Genomic DNA, 21,112 nt, shown 5'->3' on the forward strand with positions numbered 1-21,112 from the left:
GGTCAACATCACCCAGGGCAGATGGGTATTGTGGATAATCACCGGAGGTTAAACCATCCCATTTCACTCCACACCTCCTCCCATCAAAAGGATCCCAGATGTTCCACCCAGTCAAAGAGGTCAGGCAGCAACAGAGATTTCTCAGCTGATAGAAAAAGGAGTCATCCAACCAGTCCCCCCTGACCAGATCAGATTAGGGACTTACTAGAGATTCTTTTTGGTGCCGAAAAGAACGGAGGACCTGAGACCCAGTTTGGATCTCAGCCAACTCCGTCATTATGTACACAAGTCCAAATTCCGGATGGTCACGCTACAATCAATTCTCCCATTATTGGGAAAGGAAGTATGGATGTGCGCCATCGACCTGAAGGATGCTTATTACCACATCAAAATGGACAGAGCATCCAGATGTCATCTACGCCTCCGGCTGGGCACCAGGCACTTCCAGTTTCGAGCCTTGCCCTTTGGTCTCACGACAGCCCCCAAGGTGTTCACCAAGTGCATGGCAGTGGTGACAGCTCACTTGAGACGTCAAGGATTCCAGGTGTTTCATTAAAAATATGTAGCAATAAGTTGGATGCTACAGAGTTGATTGGATGTCAAAAACAATACTTTATAGATAGAGGATACCCTATAGAGCTGATCAATGATGCAATTGAATCCCTCTTAGAGACCTCAACACACTGGGTAAAATCAGGCCAAGCCTCATATAGAAGAGAGATTGGTAAGAATATTATTTATGACATCAAGTATACTAGTGATGTTGAGCACTTAACTAAGATAGTTAGGGGGAATTGGAAAATTCTGCTTTCAGATCCACTACTTTCACAATTGATTGGGGAAAAACCCACCTTTAGGTTTAATAATTGCATGAATTTAAAAAGACTACTCTGTAAAGAAAAATTGGACATAGTCTCTGTTGACATAAGAGCTCACATAAAAACAGGAACCTATGCATGTGGTAGATGTTCATTATGTAAATATATTAACAAAACACAAGGTTTTAAGATTCCAGGTATTAACATAACCTTTAAGCCTACTTTTTATGCTACATGTAACACACAGAATGTTGTTTATCTTGCTACCTGCAATCAATGCAATGGCTATTATGTAGGTATGACATCCACGTAGGCTCAGAGATCGGGTCTACAATCATGTCTATGACATAAGAAGAATAACCCTACTATTACGGAAGGACTTTTGGAAATCTTGAAGCCACTTTTAACAGTTCATGAACCAATTATTCAGTTAGAATTTGCTGCAGGAGATGCCCTCATCTATTTCGCCATTTGGCTCCACACATAGGTTGATTTCATTTATGTGGGACTTGTTCATCCTCAGAAGTGTTGCAAAGGTATTATTGTGTCAGTGACAGTCACATTCCCCTGATGGTTGTGTTTCATTGTATTAGGAAGAGGCAATAAGTAATTTCTAGGTACATGGAGGACCAGACAGTTTATGTCTAAATAACCACTAATCCTCCAGTTTAATTGTTGCTTGTTTGAATCTAACAAGTTAGATAAGGTGATAACTACTTGGCACTGCTTTGCTGATGTACTGCAAAAGTAGCACATTACTTAAGAGCTTTCTGTTCATGGCTGTGCATTTCTGGAATGCTGGCTTAATTGTAGATTTTCTTTGCATCATTCAGATATGCTTATATGGAAATTATCCTGCCTAAACCAAATGCATATATATATTGTACAACATTATACAGTGGAATGGTTGGGGGATTTTTTTTTTTTACTCTGCATCATAGCAAAAGTTATGGTAGCGGGTATGATAAATAACTGTCAAGAAAGTATAACGGTCTGCTGAAGGGAGCTTTATGGTTCGTTGTAGTTTCATGCAAATGTATAAGTCATATGTTTACAGCATTAAGACTGTGCATAAAAAAAAATAAAAAAAGGCAGATCATCAGTAAAATAACTGAGGCATGTAACTGTCACAGAGTAACTCTGTTATTTAGTGATAGCATTTGATGTTATGTAGTCCTATCTCGCCTACATTTTTCACTTGTGGGTTCGGAGCCGAATGTCGGCTCTGACTCGGCCTATCTACTAGCTCGAAAGTCTTTGATTGGCTGGGCTAAGATGGTATCTCACAATACACTGCACCACATCACCAGATCTCGTTTGCCGCTTGTAGAGCTCGGACGTGGTCTCGACTTGGCTGTGGCTAAGTATTGAAAAAGTCAATTTTTTGTGGAAAATTGTTCGCTAATTCTTGTCTGATATAATTCTATTATTCAATAGAGTGGTTCTTGTGGTGTTGCTGCATTGTTTTTGTAGAGTGCGAGTGTGTTAGCGTGGTGGTATCGCCTTACACCCTCGGGCTGAAGGCTCACGTTTAAGTTAGAGGACCTAGTCCTCCCTCGTGTGCTTGTCTGGTTAGTTTTTCTTATTTTGTTGAAGAACCGTTTTAATTAGAGGATTCTCCCCTGTGCCTCTGTGTGTTCTTTTTGTGTTTCAGCTTTCTCTGTGTTAGCGGTTTCCGCGCTTTTTAGTAGTGACTGCTACTATTTGTTAAAATGTCTAAGGAACAAAAACATAAGTTCCCGGACTTTAAAAAGTGTACTTAAGTGGTACTATAAGATGTCTATCACAGGTGGACATTCGGTCTGTGTTTACCGTCTTGGAGCCATCCACCTTCCAGGAGTCATGCAGTTTCTGCCGCGCCTTTGGTCCTCGGGTGCTCCAAGAGAGAGAGAAAAACAATTGATCCTAAAGGGACTGCTAAGCAACCCGTCCTTTGAGGAGGATTTAGGTTCGGCTCCCCAGTCGAAGTCTAAATCCTCCAACTAAGAAGAGGTCGCCCGGCTCCATCTATTGTTTTGGAGCCACCTTCTAAAATTTCCATTGTGGAATCTGCTTCCTTGGCTCCACCGACCGACCGCAGGAAGAAATAACTGTATCGACTGAGTCTGCGGCCGGCCTCCGATAATTTGGAACCGATTCGGTGCCGGTCGCCAAGTTTAAGGCAAGCTTCTCCAGATAGGGAGGTCTGCTTCTCCATCCATTTCCTCCAAATCCTCCAGGCTTTCCGATTTGGATGTAGATAGGTGGTACAGAGGCTCCTACAGTCGCCGTGTTGGCTAAACTTTTCTCGGCTCTGACCCAGTCGGCCCCGGAGCCAGCTCTGTTGGTTGTGCCTGCTATTCCTCCTCCGAAAGCATTATCCTTGCTGCTCGAGCCGGTGAAGTTCCGCCTCGAGGGACATTCTTGTGCCGGCACCGATCCTCAGTTGGGTTTATCGGTGCAGGCATCAGCTCCGGCCCACAGGGTTCGAGACTCAGGTCTCCTCTGTTGGGCCCGCCGAGGGGATGTCTCGAGCACCAGTCGGTGCCAAGCCTTCCCTTGGCGCCTCGGGCTGCAGGGACACCGTCCCGGTCATGACCTTGGAAGGTGGTTGGTCCTCCGACTCGGGAGGTCCCGCCGAGGCTATGCAGAACGCAGCTGGCTAGGGTCAGCTGCTTCTCTCGGATCGGTCCTTCCGCTCCCCACGACACCGGGCGAGAGCTTCTGACATCCACCTATCCTTGGACAGCAGTAACAAGGGCCTAAGGATACCCCATGAGTGGTCCTTTCTGAGGGTCCTCAGAGTCTGTGCCTGAGGAACCCCAGAAAGAAAGCTTGCAAGAGGAAGCACATAGACTCCAGGACGAGTCCTCACTTCCGAGCTGACCTTTGAGGAGTCGAGGGGTCCCCTAAGTCTTCCTCTGTGAGGATGTTTCATCCTCTGATATCCTGGAGATCTTGAAACAAAGAGGAGACTGGCCCAAAACTCCCTCCGAGGAGGAGTCAGTATTCCTTAAGGCCTTTACGCCCAGTCCTTCGCCTCCTGGGTGTCTCCACCCTTGACGATTTGTGCTCCTGACCTTATTTGTCGAATGGTGTAGGAGGCTCCTGACTGCGTGGAGCCGGTTCCTAGATGCCCCAACAAATTTTTTGTCTGCTCCCCAAGGGAAAGAATTTTTGACAAAGGGAGTCCCGGTAGATGCTATGTGGAAAGCATGGTGGCGGCTGCCACACAGAAGGACGTTGCTGAGTCTTCCTCTTCGGGTCCATCCCCTAACAAGGGAGTCTAGGACGATGGATCAGTACGAGAAGCGTACACTGTCTTCAGCGACCTTTACCTTGCGGTAACTGAATTATTTGTCTCATTTCACATGGCTCCAGAGAGATCTCCTTAAGGAGTTAGGAGATACTCTAACGGGTAACGTACCTGCGGCGGTGACTCAAACGGTCAACGCCGCTCTCTACACCCTCAACTCCAATTGCTAACTTCCGTCCATGCGATTTCACTGCGGCCAAGGGAGCTAGTAGGGTGGCTAGTTCAAGGGTGGCCCTCAGGAGGCAAGCCTGGCTACGCCTGTGTCATTTTGCAGAGGCCTTTAAGTCTTCCTTTACTGATGCCCCCTTCGATGGTTCCTCCTTGTTCGGGACCAAAGTCAAAGACACGCTCACCAGGTGCGAGCAAGAGGGAAAGACCTTGTCTGCTGTGGGAGTCCGTTTTTCCCTCCCATTAAGGCCTTATCCTGTTTTGGAATTTTTATCTCATTTATTCTACCAAGGGTCTGCCTCAGCCACCATCAAAGTTCAGCTAGCGGCTATTTCTAATTATCATGTGGCTTATGAACCTAGCTTAATGGCACACAGGCTGTGTAGAGCTTTCATGAAAGGTACTCTTCTCCTTCGTCCCCCTGTATCTCAACCGGTTATGCCCTGGGACCTCAGTTTTGTTCTGCAGGCCCTCACTCTACCACCTTTTGAACCCGCGGCTTCCTGTGATTTAAAATTCCTTACATGAAAATCTGCTTTTCTGATAGCTATTACATCGGCCAGAAGAGTATCAGAAATCCAGGCCCTATCAGTCAAGCCCCCATATTTGATATTCCATAAAGATAGGCTCTCTCTCAGACCAAACCCATCCTTTCTTCCCAAGGTGGCTTCCTTATCTAATATTAATCAGTCCATTGAGCTGCCGGTTTTCTTCCCCAACTTCTCTAATAAGGCAGAGTACCAGTTTCACCTTTTGGATGTTCATAGGCAATTACACTTTTATCTACACAGGACTAAAGAATGGTGGAAGTCAGACCAGCTCTTCGTTTAATTCTCAGAAAATTGCTTGGGGTCTGCAGTCTCCAAAGTCACCATTTCTAGGTGGATAGCTGGTTGCATCTCCTTTATTTACCAGGCAGGGAGAAAGAGCCTGCCTTTCCCAGTCAGAGCACACTCTACCAGAGCAGTTTCCACTTACCCAGCCTTTCAGGCTAGGTTATCCATGGATGATATATGTGCGGCTGCAACATGGGCTTCTCCTCATACATTTGTTTCCCATTACAAATTGGATGTGGTGTCCAGGGGCAGGTCATCTTTTGGCTCCACAGTACTCAGGAGTATTTTCCATTGAGTCACCCAGGACGTAGGTGCTAGGGATGCTGTCCCACAAGTGAGGAATGTAGGCGAGATAGGACTACATAACATCAATTAGTTATGTACTCACCATAACGCTAGATGTATGTAGTCCATCTCGCCTCACATTCTTCATTACCCACCCACCGTCCCCCACGCCTGGAGGATTTGGAGGATCCCCTGGTATATCTCATGTCACTAGTCCCTTTGGACAATTTGTTGGACCTCGTTGTCATGAGTATGTTTGTGTGTTTGGGTGATAGATATGATTTTTCTGTTGGCAGCAAACTAGATCTGGGGATGTGGAGCAGTGTATTGTGGGATATCATCTTAGCCCAGCCAGTCAAACACTTTCGAGCTAGTAGATAGGCCGAGTCAGAGCCGACATTCGTCTCCGAACCCACAAGTGAAGAATGTGAGGCGAGATGGACTAAATACATCTATCGTTATGGTGAGTACATAACTAATTGTTTTCTGGTTTTCAGGTATGCAAGACAAGTGGAAATAGGCTTTATTTTTTTACATTTCTGTAGTATCATTTGTATGAAATTGTAAAGAGTGGGCAGTTTTGCAGTATCACATTTTGCTGACAGACAAAGAAAGGAGGTAGAGAGGTGGCTTCTCTTGAGTAGTACCAGTTTAGCATTGAAGAAGGACTGTTAGACCATTGCTGAGAGCTGCCAAGAAACTTCAAGGTTCTGTTTCATACATAGTTGTAAGGCAGACCTGGTTTGAATGCTTGCCTGTGTCATTGTTGCCAATGTATTTCTTTGCAGTTATCATTTGCATATTTTTGCATATTCTTATGTTATTTGAATAGTTAGACACAACTGATAATTTCTGCAATTTGAAGTTTGAATGATTTTGTTATATTCAGTGAGTGGAAGGACCTCCTTGTGTCATGAAACTGAAGTACCCCCAAAGATGACAGACCTCAGAGTATTTGATTTGAGTACTTGAGCTTCTGATTAGATAACTGTGTAAGCTATAAGCACTGATTTTCATTGTATTTTTCTTCTAGGATTTTTTCAAAGCATTAGGGCGTGTAAAACAGATTCACAATGATGTTAAAGTTCTTCTGCGAACAAACCAACAGACAGCTGGGTAAGATGTCTCCCCCCCCCCCCCCCACCCAGTTCAGAGCATATTGTAAATTGAAGATGTCTGTTTTTAGAGCTTTATAAACTGAAGAAGTCTGCTTTAGAACTTTAAAAATTAAATCTTATGTTATCCTAACATTAATACATTCTTGTTATGCTGTCTATTTGGAATTTTTCTGTAGTGAACCTTTATAGTAAAACAGCACCCAGAATCCAAAGAAGTATTGAGCAGTGAGGCTTCTGAAAAACAGTGGGCCAGATTCAATAAAGCCTACATTGTGTACACTGTTCTGAGTGAACAGACAATACAGACATAACACTCACCTTCTTCCTTCTAATTTTAGTTTTCCTACTGATATTCTTGCAGCTTTAAATATTGACAGGGATTCATAAAGGATACCACAAAGTATAGACTGCATGCACACTTCGTGTAATCTTTCTGAGTGACTAGAAAGCACAAAAAACGTGATAAGAATTTTATTGAATACATACCGTGTACACTTGTTTTTTTTGTTTTTAACGTGGATGTAGATTATGTAAAGATTTATGGTTGGTAGTACAGTAGAGGACAGCACCACCTAGCAAAAGTCATCCATGGTAGATTGGGTGTGATGCATTTGTTACATCAAAATAAATCCAATTTTTCTGTATGTGCTAGTTTTATTGTTTTGGGCTCATCACTTCTAAGCATGCTACTGAATCTTAGTGAAGTGCTAACCTTGTATTTTTGTCTCTCCCATTTTTTGTGTGTGTTTGTGTGTTTGTGTGTGTGTGTTTGTGTGTTTGTGTGTGTGTGTGTGTGTTTGTGTGTGTGTGTGTGTGTGTGTGTGTGTGTGTGTGTGTGTGTGTGTGTGTGTGTGTGTGTGCGCATTGGATATGAATTGGAGTAATGGGCTGTAGACTGCTGAGATAAGATGATTGAAGAAACAGCCATAAGTGAGGGTTCATAAGAAAAGGCTGCTGTGAGTGTCATACAAAGTATGGGAACAAGTTTTGAAACTGAGAGTTCTAGTTCCATGGTGCTGAAACTGGATCCATGGATCTAATTTTGAGGATCCCGCTCGATTGGTCAGTGATTCAACTCCACCAATTACACTTTAGCAGTTTTTTTCTTAGAAGCACTTGTGCTCAAGGGCAGACCCACGTGCACCCACAGTGGTTGAGCATGCAGTGACATCAGTTTCCAGGCACTTGCTACACCTATCCTTGAGTGTGGGAGAGGAGTTATTTACTGTCACTTACATAGTTTGGATCTCAGTCTTGACAAGTCAGTCAAAATGTTTCTGCATTAGTTGCTTAGTAGCAAATCAGGTAAGTGTCCTTGTGGTCATCAAATAACCAGTCAAACCCTTCATCAGTGAGATATAGCACCACCATGATAGAGGTTAAATTCTGCTACTTCTGCATTTGTTGCTTAGTAGTAAATAAGGTAAGTGTCCTTGTGGTCATCAAATAACCAGTCAAACCCTTCATCAGTGAGATATAGCACCACCATGATAGAGGTTAAATTCTGCTACTTCTGCATTTGTTGCTTAGTAGTAAATCAGGTAAGTGTCCTTGTGGTCATCAAATAACCAGTCAAACCCTTCATCAGTGAGATATAGCACCACCATGATAGAGGTTAAATTCTGCTACTTCTGCATTTGTTGCTTAGTAGTAAATCAGGTAAGTGTCCTTGTGGTCATCAAATAACCAGTCAAACCCTTCATCAGTGAGATATAGCACCACCATGATAGAGGTTGAATTCTGCTACTTCCAAACTTTGGACTGAGAAACGTTTGGCCTACCTTGCTACCAAGAAGGTGGTATTTAATAGTTTTTCATACAGGTAGCAGCAGTAGAGTCTAATGTGCAAAAGGATGAGCATGAAAGAGGATGACCACACAAAGTATTTGTAATGCTTAGGGGCATCTCATGTGGACAAGGACTGCTGTATTTGTGCCTTGTTCGGAGCCAGGGCGGTTACCGAAAGACGGAAGAAATTAGTGCTCAAGGGGCTTCTCTCTGTCACAGTGGGATAGGTTCCCCCTCACAGTCTTTCATTTTCTTCCTCATCAGCAACCAAGAAAGTTTCAGACAAGTTAAAGGGAAGAAGACTACAGGTAAAGGAAAAGAAAAAGGAGAAGTATAAGGAGTCTAGGAAGTGGTGTATGGAATGCTCAAGTCAAGTCTCTCCAGCTTGGTGCTGAAGATGCAGAAGCTGTCAGATCCAGCTGTGTCTTTGGAACCAGTCAAAATTAGGTCGGCCACTCCTCCTTTCTAAGAACTGCTGTTCTGTCTGGAACTGGTAAATCCTAGGCTTAAGTCACCCTTCCTACAAGAAAAATCCTTTCACAGAATGTCAAGACCTTCATCCATGGTGAACCAAAATCACGCAAGGTGGAACAAGTGCACGGCTCCAACCATAAATATCCCATTAAACTAAACGAGCCAGCACAAAGGAAAGGCAAGCCAAATTCTATTTATTGTGGCATCATAAAACAAGAAAATGAGACTGCAAACCGGTTTCGGCCATAAATTTAAGCCTTCATCAGTGCAAACAAAAATTCAAATGGTACATCCTGGTATTCATTATATACTGCAAAACTTAAAGGTGTATGCACCTAAATATCATATTAGTTTGCCCATACTCCATATAATAGTGTTTGAAATAATATATAAATGAATAAATACACAATATATAAAATATATATATATAAAAAATATATATAATAATGTAATATGCAAAAAGATAAGGACTATCTAGACTAATGATTCTAAAGCTGAAATCATAAGCTCAATGACAAAAAACTGCAAGTACATCTAACTGTATAACAATTTCAAAAAACATATAATAAAAAATATCGAAAGCTAGCCATGATAAACTAATTATTTTCATTTAATTCAGGCTTAAATAAAGCACCTAACCTAGTGATCCATGAGGATTCCATATTATTTAATCTATCATGCCAGCCCACTTTGGATGTTCTCGGCATGTCAATTTTGTCAATTATAGTAAATTTAAATTGTGCTGGTTTGTGAATCATGGTATGTTTGAATAAGGCATTAGTGATTTTCTGAGTTCTGATCGCACTGAGTTGTTTACTTATTCTGTGTCTAAGGTCTGGAAGTTTGCCCAACATAAAAAGAAAAACAGGTGCAGGTGGCTAAATATACCACCCATCAGCCTCATGGAGTATGCTAGTATATAAAGAAGTGACATCCAACGTGCATAGCCACCAATCCGATTCCAAATGTGAATCCTAAATAATGTTGAGGAAATCAGTAGTATCTTTTAACCTGGATCTGATCATAGGTAGTAATGGTTTAAGATAGTGAGTAAGAAAAGCAGATAAGGGTTCAGTAAGAGAACCCCTTCCTGAAACAATAGGTCGACCAGGTGGACAAGTCGGATGTTTGTGAATTTTAGGAAGCAGATATAAATATTGTGGAATCGGATCAGAAACTTTAAGTTGATTGCATATCTTTTGATCAATAATGCCTTCCTCAGTGGCCATATCTAGAAATGAATTAATGTGTGTTTGGAAATTGGGAGTTGGATCCATCACCATGTGTATGTAAAACCTAGCATCTGATGGTTGTTTTTTGGCTTCAGATATATACATAGCCCGATCCATGATTACAATACCTCCTCCCTTGTCAGCTGGTATAATAACAATGTTGTGATTATAGCTTAATTCATTTAACACGTGTTTTTCTTGTAAGGATAAATTGTGTCTGGTGAATCGATATCCCAGAGAGAAATGCAGATCTTTGGTCACACATTCTTTAAATATGGCCACATGCTTATCCATTGGTGGTTGGAAATTCGATCTCTTGAACTGAAACCCAGTGCATCTTTGAGAGTTATCAGAATCTGCAAAAAATATTTTCAAATTGATCAATCTACAAAAATCATTAAGTTCTTTGACCAGTATGTGTTCGGGTACAAAGGATGTCGGCACAAAATTTAGACCCTTATTCAAAAGATTATTCTGAACAGGTGACAGTACAAAAGAGGATATATTGTGTACATTCATTATTGACTCACTATCTTTTGTAGTAGCTGTTGCAGACTATATGTGCCTCCCCCTATGTTTCCTGTCCCCCTATGTGTTCCTGGTCTAAAGGGTCTGTGGATGGTTTACGTTTAGCCACTGGGGACCCCTGGTGAGAGGGGCAGTCATATTCCGTGGCGGAAGATGTATCATCATCTGTCAGGCTAGCATTGGACTGAATGTTTTTCTTTTTTTTTTTTTAAATGAAAATAATTAGTTTATCATGGCTAGCTTTTGATATTTTTTATTATATGTTTTTTGAAATTGTTATACAGTTAGATGTACTTGCAGTTTTTTGTCATTGAGCTTATGATTTCAGCTTTAGAATCATTAGTCTAGATAGTCCTTATCTTTTTGCATATTACATTATTATATATATATTTTTATATATTGTGTATATATTCATTTATATATTATTTCAAACACTATTATATGGAGTATGGGCAAACTAATATGATATTTAGGTGCATACACCTTTACGTTTTGCAGTATATAATGAATACCAAGATGCACCATTTGAATTTTTGTTTGCACTGATGAAGGCTTGAATTTATGGCCCAAACCGGTTTGCAGTCTCATTTTCTTGTTTTATGATGCCACAATAAGTAGAATTTGGCTTGCCTTTCCTTTGTGCTGGCTTGTTTAGTTTAATAAGACCTTCATTCATGACATTGTCCCTAAAGTCAGTGTGATCCTCCAGGAGTCTGTCAGAAGTGGATACAGACAGAATTATGAGGAAATTTCTGAGGACCCAGATCCAGTTATGGACTGTCCTGGCTCTGGACCCTATTGGAGGCTTAGGGGGTGTCCCTTCTCCCCCCCTGATGATGGCTCCTTCCCCAGTCCTCCCTTTGGACTTGGGGAACTTGGATCTGAGTGAATTCTGGGGTTTGCCTGTGTCGAATCTGAAGACTTGTACTTCATCAGTGCCAACCGTTTCCTTGATCCACTCAACTCAGAACATCTTGGACATCTATTACTCTTGGCGCCAAGGTTTCGGTGATGGTGCCACTGGGGCAGGGTAGACTTCAAAACTTTTGGAACTATCCCTCTCCCTCAGTACTTTAGCCATAGATTACTCAGCACTGGTGTCATTTTCAGAGTCAAGTCAGATAGGTTCTTGGAACCAGCCTTTGTTGGGATTGTTGGATCCTACACTGTTGGCATCAGGGTCTGTTTCATCTTTGGCTTTTGAGGCCTTTGAGAGAATGCTTTCTTAGTCTAGAGAGCAGGCTTCCTCTCCCTGCTCAGAACTGCCCTTGCCGCCTCGTAGCTCTTCAGGTTCTTGTCCCTCATTTCCATCACATCAGGACAACCATTCCCTCTTAGTCTTGAGGCAGTTCATATTGTGGACTCTGTTTGCTTTGGAGTCTTCTCCAGAGCCCACTGGAAAGGGTTATAGGAAGCCCTCGTGTAAAAGAAGGCACATGCACTCCCCATAGGAGTCCCTTACTGAAGATACTGATTTCAGTGAATGGGAGAGTCCCCCCCCCCCTTGAAGAAGGTTCTTTTGGCAACATACTAGAGATTCTCAGACATAAAGGGGAGTGGTCCACCAACACCTCCTCTCAGGAAGAATCAGTATTCTTCGAGACTTGTGGGGCTAGTTTCTCTTCCTCTTCGGTGGCCCTTCCCACTGACAAACTGGTTGACCTGGTGCAAGACAGGCATGAAAGGAACTGGACATCATTGAACCCATCACTGGAAGTCCTACAGAAGTTTAGTGTCCCCTAAAGACTAACCTTTTTGGAGCAAGGATCCTGCAGTGGATTGTATAGTGGTAACAGCTGCCACCAAGAAAGAGCACACTGAGTAGATCTCCATTGTTCATCCCCCTAAAAGAGGAAATCCAGGGCATTGTACAGGTTTGGTAAACAGGTTTATACATCATCAACCTCTGCTGCCATGGCAGTGATCTGTGTGGCACATATTACACATTTTCAGATTGATTTGACCAAGGAGCTGTCCAAATCCCTGTCTGGGTTCTTAGCTGCTTAAGGTAAGAAAGCTGTTGACTCACAGTTGGCCACCCTACAGTCCCCATCAAATGTGTCTGTGTATCTTATCTCAAATGCAACTGATGGCACATTGAGAGCATTAAGTTCTGGAATAGCTACTCACCAGCATATCTGGATGTGTCTTTGCGACTTTGTGGAACACATCAAGATATCCATTTTTAATACCTTCTTAATAGTGCCATATTGTTTGGAGCTAAAGTTAGAGATGCTATCTTAAAATGAGCAAGTGGGCAAGAATGTGTTTGCCATTGGAGTACTCTTTTCTACCCCCCAGTTGACCAAGTGTGGTTCCACAAGTCCCAAGATTTTGGCCAGGATGCTGCTAGCAATAGACCCACCCCCGAGGCAGAGGAGGGAACAATCATAGTGGATGTTCCCTCACAGTCCATAGAGTCAAGGCTTTTGAGGTGCCTTCTCCTACAGGCCTTTTCATTTCTCCTGTACACTGGTTGCCTCACTCTGGAGTCAGTCAGGGGGTGCTTGTCTCTACATCCCATGGCCTTGGACTTCCATTGCCAAGATGTATGGGTGCAGAGAATTATAACCAAAGGTTACATGTTTGCCATTCTTTACCATCCCTCTTGCTCAAGATAACTTCCCTGTGTGCCACCCTCACAATGGCAGCAGCTCAAGAAACTAAAAAAAACTGCTAGACAAATGAGTCCCATGAGACCAAATGGATCTGGAGTTAACCCAAGGTTCTTTTTGGTGCCAAAGAAAAACGGGAACCTCAGGCCCATTTTGGACCTCAGTCACTTGGATCAGTATGTAAAGCAGATGAAGTTCTGGATAGTCACAGTACAGTCCATCTTATCATTGTTGAAGAAGGGTGATTGGAGGTGCTCTGTAGACCTCCAGGATGCATACTATCATATAAAAATGAACAGATGCTCCGTGAGGTTTCACTGCTTTTGGTTGGGAACTGGTCACTTCAAGTTAAGAGCCTTGCCTTTTGGTCTCACAACAGTTCCCCCGGGTGTTCACCAAGCACATGGCGGTAGTTGCAGCTCACTTCAGACTGCAAGGGTTCTGAGTGTTCCCATATCTGGATGACTGGCTCGTAACCATCCCCACCAGGAGTCTTCTTATTCAAGCCAGGGACTCCTTGCTTCACCTTATATCACAGTTAGCAATAATTGTCATTCTGGCCAAATCATAGCTTCACCCAATTCAAATGATAGAATTCATTGGAGCCCATTAGGATACCAAGTTACAGATTGCCAGATTAATGGAATCCAGAATTCTAACCCTTTAGCATCAGGTGATGGCTGTACTCTTCCATCAGAAACCGCCAACAAAATCAATTCTGCATCTTCTTGGCTCAGTGGCAGCCTCCATTACTTTAGTCCCTCTGGTCAGATCTTACATGACTGTTACAGTGGACCCTTGTGGTTCAAGGGTCAATGAGATGCCAACTTATGAACTTTCTTGTTTCCCTCACACAAAATTGCAGGTACCATATCAATAGTGGCTAGTCTTTCTGATAGTGTCTCAAGGTCGTGTAATTGTTCTCCCATTCCCTCAGGTCACAGTAACCAATAATGCTTCTCAACTGGGTTGGGGAGGCATTTCTTGGGAAAGATGGTCCAGGGCACATAGTCTCCCATGAAAGCCACTCTTCACATCAGTGTCCTGGATACGAGAGCAGTCCTTCTAGCATTGCAGACCTTTCAGGATTCCCTTACTCACCCTGCCAAGGGTGTGATCACTACCCAAACAGACAATATGTTGGTGGTTGGATATATCAACAAACAAGGGGAACATGTTCTTACCCATTATTTCAAGGGGCCATGATGGTTTAGCAGTGGGCGATGTCTTCTTATCCCATTCTAATAGCAAAGCACATAGCAGACAAGTTGTGCAGATCTGTTCCTCTACCTCTCGAGTGGTCCCTCAACCTGGTACTGACAGAAAAGATTTTCAGCCATTAAGGCCAACCTTGCTGCGATTTGGTTGCCTTTATGTCCAACACCAAATGCAGCAATTACTTCACCCTGGAAGAGGGTAGTCCGCAAAGGATACTTTAGTCCACATTTGGCCCTTTGCTCGTCTTTATGTTCATCCACCCACTTCCCTCATCAGAAGCATAGCTAGGATGGGCAAAGGGAGCAGCTGCCCCTGATGAAAAGTGTCAGGGGGTTTAGTTGGCTGGTACTTTATTTGTGGTCACACCCGACAGCTGTAGCTTTCATTCTGCAGTCTAAGCTGTAGCAATGTAGTAAGCAGATTGCTACAGTTTGAAATGGTTTTTTTTTTTTTTTTTTTTTCAACTAAACTTTAGCACTGTAGTGCTCTGCATGCACTGCAGAAACAAGCTGTTTGTTGCAATTTAAATGAAAAAAATATTTTTTTTTTAACGCATGGAACAAAATTGGTACCTGATTATTTTATTTATATATATATATATATATATATATATATATATATATATATTGCTCTTCACTTGAAGAGCTTGGGGGTTTGGGGAGCATGGATAGGATACTGTACTGTAGTACAGTACAGTACAGTTTTGGATGCAGTACTTTTTCTTTTTCTTTATTTACTTTAAAGGGCTGGAGGGCTGGGACATAACTTCATGGAGGGCTGGGACATAACTTCATGGGGGTGATACAGAGTGCTAGTTGAACCAGCTCAGCCCCTCATATCAAAGTGTTTTGTAGAAAGAAATGTGGAGTCTACGGTGATCCAAATTGCTCCCTTTTGGCATCAGTAGGTGTGACTTCCCTATCTTTGGTCTTGTCTAATTTGCCCTGTATGGGTGTGGGACCCATTTTCTAATCTGACAACAAAGAAATCAGAGTCATGAAAAGTGACAAAGGGGGCATGTTAGTAGTCCTAGACCAGAGTTGTTACATTAATAAAATGGAGGACATGCTAAGCAATGAAAATGAGTATATGAGAGTGGAAGGTAGACCTATAGAACAGGATTCCTGTGAAGAAGAGGTGGATTTGGTTGAGGAATCTCTTGCTGAACAAGAGAAACAAACACAACTGTGATAAAGTGAAGCTTGCAAACAAGCAAAAGTCAAGACAAAAAGCAGCTGCACAGCACTGAGCAAAAAACAAATTTTAATACAGATATCAAAGCTTTCGGACAAAGTCCTTCATCAGTGTTATAAAATGTTTCAAAAGTACATACAATTTATATCATTCAAAAACATCACATGACACAACCCATCTTATCAAAACATAATCCTATCAAAACATAATTAATCATTCACTAATTAAAAAAATTCTTCTTATATAAAATTCTTAAGAAATGCATATACACACATATTTCATAGCCTACACATATGCATATACAAGAACCATACATATTAAGAACATATATATATATATATATATAAAAAAAAAATATATATATATATATATATATATATATATAGATAGATATAGATATAGATATAAAATCCTATAACGCTATTGATTTAAACAGTAATGTAGGTTCTGGAGTATCAGTAGGTCTTCCGGTTGCTACTAATGCTGACTGAAACTTTTTTTGAAAATGTAGTTGATGCTAACAGTAATTTACATTCTGGAAATGTGATACGCTTAGGGTATGGTTCAGTTGTGAATTTATCTGATATGAAGTTATCACAAGCTACTGTTTCATTACTTGAAAATGGTATTAAATGTATTCCCTCTAATGTTAGTAGTATTACGGATGCTCTTACTGAATTAAAAATGTTCATTTGTAATTTAAGTTTAAAATTGATTTTTAAGGACAATTCTGCTAATACTTCAACAGGATTTAAGAGATCAAGTACTTTTATAACAATTAATGACCCTATATTTACAGCATTCCATGATGTCTGTGAGAAGCAGATATGTGAACTTTATGACAATAATGTTTTTTTAAAAATGTATAATCTATCTGCACAGGAAACTCAAGCATTAACTGATTTACAGCTTAATAAGGATATTATAATTAAGGAAGCAGATAAAGGTGGCTGTATAGTAATTGAATTGCACTGATTATATTATTGCAATGCACGGATTCCTGATGGACACACAGGCATTTAAACCAATTCAGTATGCTAATGTTAATAGAATCATTAGTAAAGTTAATATTAGTATTTATGAGTTGCAGATTAATGATGACATAACAATAGATATCTTTAATTTTTTAACTGTGCCTAGTCCTATTATTCTGGTCTTGTATGGCCTACCCAAAATACGTAAATCTTTGTGCAGGCCCCCATGAGACCAATAGTTTCTGACAGAGGATAGATTACGGAACCCATCTCTGCCTATTTACAAGGTATACTAAAAGAATTGTTATGTTATGTACAAAGTTTCATTAAGGATACTGGTCATTTTCTTACTTTGTTGTATGACTGGAATGAAAATAAAACTGAAATTAACTTTATTTTTGTAACTCTGGTTCATAGGTTCATAGGTTTATATTATGTTAGAAATACTGTGCCCATTAGTTTGTTTTGCCTCTGTCCAGTAGTGACACAGAGATGATTCGTGCTCTGCCTCACATGGACCGGGATTTTATTCCACAGCATGGGGAGTCTTGTCTCTTGCTCTAGTGGTTTTGGTGGAGGTGGAGCATGTCCATTAATTGCGTCTTGGTGATGGCCTTGTATGTGAGGCACAGGTGGTATGCAACTGAATAGAGTTGGAGTTTCTTCAGTCTGGCAGCATATGACAGGTTTTGCAGGTGTCTGGTGAGATACATCCAACAATGACCTCACTTGATCTGGATGTGAATCCCTTCATGATCAGGTGGGCAATGTAGAAGGTCTTGCCACTGTCAACCTGGGTCCCCAGGTCCCTGATAACAGCTATCAGTTTCCGTGAGACCCTCTGAAGGATGTGATGTACTATCCACTATGGCACCCAGTTTGCAGTCAGTAGATGGGCTCCAGCAACTCTAACCCTGTGGGTTCTGTCCTTAACCCATCTTGTGACATATGGGTTTACATTGCTTTGCAAGATCAAGGTAGGCTGACAAAGCCAAACTGGGTTGGTATGTCCTTGTTTATGAGAAGTCTCTTTTCACTTGTATTCCGAATGAATATGGTGTGAATAGCATAAGACAGATTTTATGTAGGCATGGTAATTATAATGCTAGACAGATTGAAACTTTCTGTCAACTGTTGGAAATTACATTAGAGAACAATATCTTTTTGTTTAATAAACAGGTCTATCGCCAACAGGTGGGTGTAGCGATGGGTAGTCCAGTGGCCAACACATATGTCAATCTCACTCTTGGGAATTGGGAAGATACATTTGTCTTTGATGAAAAAGAGAATGAATATAGATCTAATATTCAATTTTACAAATGTTTTGTTGATATGTTTATTGTATGGCGTGGTACTGAAAGTGCACTTGATGATTTTGTATGTTACCTGAACCGGACAACTAGCTTTTTAAGTTTTGAAATGAATTTTTCCAAATTGGATATAAACTATTTGGATGTTAAAATTCAATTGGAAGGTCAACGTATGAATACAAGTATTAATAAAAAAGAGGTACATACTAATAAATACCTGCATAGGAAAAGTATGCATGCTGGGCACATCTTTAAAGACTGAATACAGATGACAACATATGTGTTAGACAAATGATGGACATGACCCATGAGTTTGTGGAGAGAGGATATGATGCAGCCCAGTTGGGAAATCCTAGTGATGAAATAATGGCACAGAAATGGAATGAAATTAATCCATATTTTTCAGTTAGTGGGCATCTATCTAATAGAAGATTGAATAATAATACTGCTGAGCATTTAAGGTATACTATGACTTATAGTAGAAGCAGTAGGCCAATTGAAGATATTGTAAAGAGAAATTGGGGTATTTAAGGGCCTTACCTGATCTAAATAATTTTGTTCCGGAGAAACCTCTTTTTACATATAAAAATTGTAGCAATCTTCACGTTTATGCTACAAGGATTTTGCCCTAAATAAGAAAGTAACATCTGGTTTTAATAGGAAGGGTACATTTTCATGCTTTAATTGTTCATGTTGTCTGGACATTTGTTTATCAAATACTTTCATTTATCCCACAACTATGAAAAACATTTATTTTTAAATGTGTAGCTATGTGTAATACATCTCTGGTAGTTTATCTAGCTACTTGCAAATCTTGTCCATCATTTTATGTGGGAAAATCCACTACGAAGCTTGAGAACAGAATCACAGAACATAAATCAGACATCCGGAGAGGTGTATTGATGAATACTGTAGCCAAGCATGTAAATGATAGTGGTCCTACACATAGTTTTTTATTTAGGGTTATAGAGGTCTTAGAACCTAGTTTGAGGAGGGGTGATGTGAACAATAAACTTGAAACCAGGAAGTATGATTGGATTATCTGTCTCCAAGCAGATTCCCCACCAGGAATCAATAAGCAGGTCTCACTTAAACCAATTTTGAAACATAAACAATGTATAAGGTCCTAATTAGGGTTACTATAGGATTGTATATATATATATATATATATATATATATATATATATATATTTTTTTTTTTAATATGTATGGTTCTTGTATATGCATATATGTAGGCTAAGAAATATGTGTGTATATGCATTTCTTAAGAATTTTATATAAGAAGATTTTTTTTAATTAGTGAATGATTAACTTATTATGTTTTGATAGGATGGGTTATGTCATGTGATGTAAAGCTTTGCTATTTGTATTAAAACTTTGTTTTTAGCTCAGTGCTGTGAAGCTGCTTTTTCTCTTGAATCTCTTGCTTATTCATATCAGATTCCTTCTCCTTTAGACTGTGGTTATGAGGAAGAGGAGTCTACAAGTCCTGACAATTTCTTTTGGGGATACAGTCTCAAGAATGATGGAGTTTTTTTAAATGGGGTTGTGCCCAGGTTTCTGAGGTACAGAAGTGGTATTACAAACTCTTGCAAATGGACTCTCCTAGACCTTCTGCTGTTCCTCCTGTTTTGGCTGCATTGTTGGTTGCCTTTTCTACTGCATCCTAGGCTCCTGATTCACAGCTCCCTGCCCCCAAGAAACCTGATAGGTTTTATAGAGTGCCTGAGGGCTGTAAATTTCTCTATAGGTGGTGTCTATGGCATCTGATAAGCCATCTCATTTGCTGCCTTCTACTAAGTTATTTCCTTCTGATAAAGACAGCAGAACTATTCAAAGGCTAGGTAAGAAGGTATATAGCTCTGCTACCTTGGCTGTTAGGGCTGTCAGTTATCAGACCCATATGTCCAGATACATTTTTGCTCTTCTTTCCAAACCTGTCAGGTAATTTCTGATCTTCTGGACTCTGAAGGGAAGACTTCTGCTCTTTCCCTGTTAGGACTTCTTCCCAGGTGGCTCACCATTCCATTAAGTGTAGTTATGGTGTAGCAGGTGCTTCTTCTAGGGTTTCTACTTTTGGTTCTATGATGAGGAGATATTCCTGGCTTTGACTTCAACCTTTGCCTGATGATATTAAGGCTACATTGATGGATGCTCGTCTGGAGACCAAACACTTGTTTGGTGAAGCTGCTGAAGTCTCTTCAGGATAAGGACAAGGCATTCCAGGAACTTAAACATGTTTTTGTTTCTCCTGTGCCTGAATTTCAGAAAAATTGCCCTGTTAAGACAGCCTTTGTTCATATGCTGTCTCATCCTCCCCCTAAGGGTAAGAAGAGAGGGAAACAGGCTTCTCCTGCTAAATCTACCCAGACTTCTGTGTCTTAGAAGTCTCCCTTTCTTGACAAGCCAGGTCCTATCTTACTATGCTGTTCTTCTCAGCCACTTTCCGCTTTCTCTTTGTCTTACCCTTTCTCTTCCTGTTTTGTTAAAGATCACCCAGGATTCCTGGGTTCTGTCCATTATCTGCCTAGGGTATTTCATGGTCTGGAAATCTCTTCCCCCTTTTTTGTGCATTCCCCAGCCCCCTCAGGAGAAGTTTCTTTTCTTTCCAAGGATGCTTCGGGATCTTTTGACTTGGGGAACTATTCAAGAACTTCCAATTTCCCAAAGGATGAAGGGGTTTTACTCCAGACTGTTTCTGTGCCCAGGAAGGAGGGCAGTTGGTCACCTATTCTGGTCTTCTTATTTAAATACCTTTCTGAAGGTCCCTTCTTTTCAAAATTTGTCCCCTTCAGACTTTGTTCCCTTCATTTCTTCCACAGGCTTATACCACTGGTGTCTCTGGATCTCAAGGATGCCTTTCTTCATATTCCTATTCATCCCCTACTCAGGAAGTTTTTACATTTGTATGTTGCTTCCTGGCATTTTCAGTTCTCTGCCTTGCCCTTTGGTCTTTCTACTACCCCAAGGGTATTCACCAAATTCCTTGTTCCTGTGATTGGTTTTTGCAGGTTCAGGGAGATCCAAGTTTTTCCCTACTTGGACAACCTCCTGTTTCAGGTATCCCCTCCAGTGATTTTGTTGCAAAATCTCCATTTTTCCATTTCCCTTCTGCAGACTCTGGGGTTCACTATAAATTTCAAAAATTCCTTTCTGACTCCTTCTCAAGATCATGTTTTTCTAGGGTTCAGGATCCAGACTGTTCCTATGCTGCCATCCCTGCCTCCTCCCAAGGCCTTAACTCTCATTTCCTTCTTTC

At 41.1% G+C, this 21,112-nt stretch overlaps 1 protein-coding gene across 2 annotated transcripts in view; it reads left to right on the forward strand.

Annotated features, from left to right (window-relative positions):
- COG6 (component of oligomeric golgi complex 6) overlaps nucleotides 1-21,112 on the forward strand; it is a 1,421,580-nt gene that overhangs the window by 470,639 nt on the left and 929,829 nt on the right. For both annotated transcript variants that reach the window (XM_044071656.1, XM_044071657.1), the window contains exon 6: nucleotides 6,436-6,518. In XM_044071656.1, coding sequence (XP_043927591.1) covers nucleotides 6,436-6,518 — 83 coding nt within the window. The remainder of the gene's footprint in view (nucleotides 1-6,435; nucleotides 6,519-21,112) is intronic.

This window comes from Protopterus annectens, chromosome 5.part0 (genome assembly GCF_019279795.1).
Source record: "Protopterus annectens isolate FY-2018-M chromosome 5.part0, PAN1.0, whole genome shotgun sequence".
NCBI lineage: Eukaryota > Metazoa > Chordata > Ceratodontiformes > Protopteridae > Protopterus > Protopterus annectens.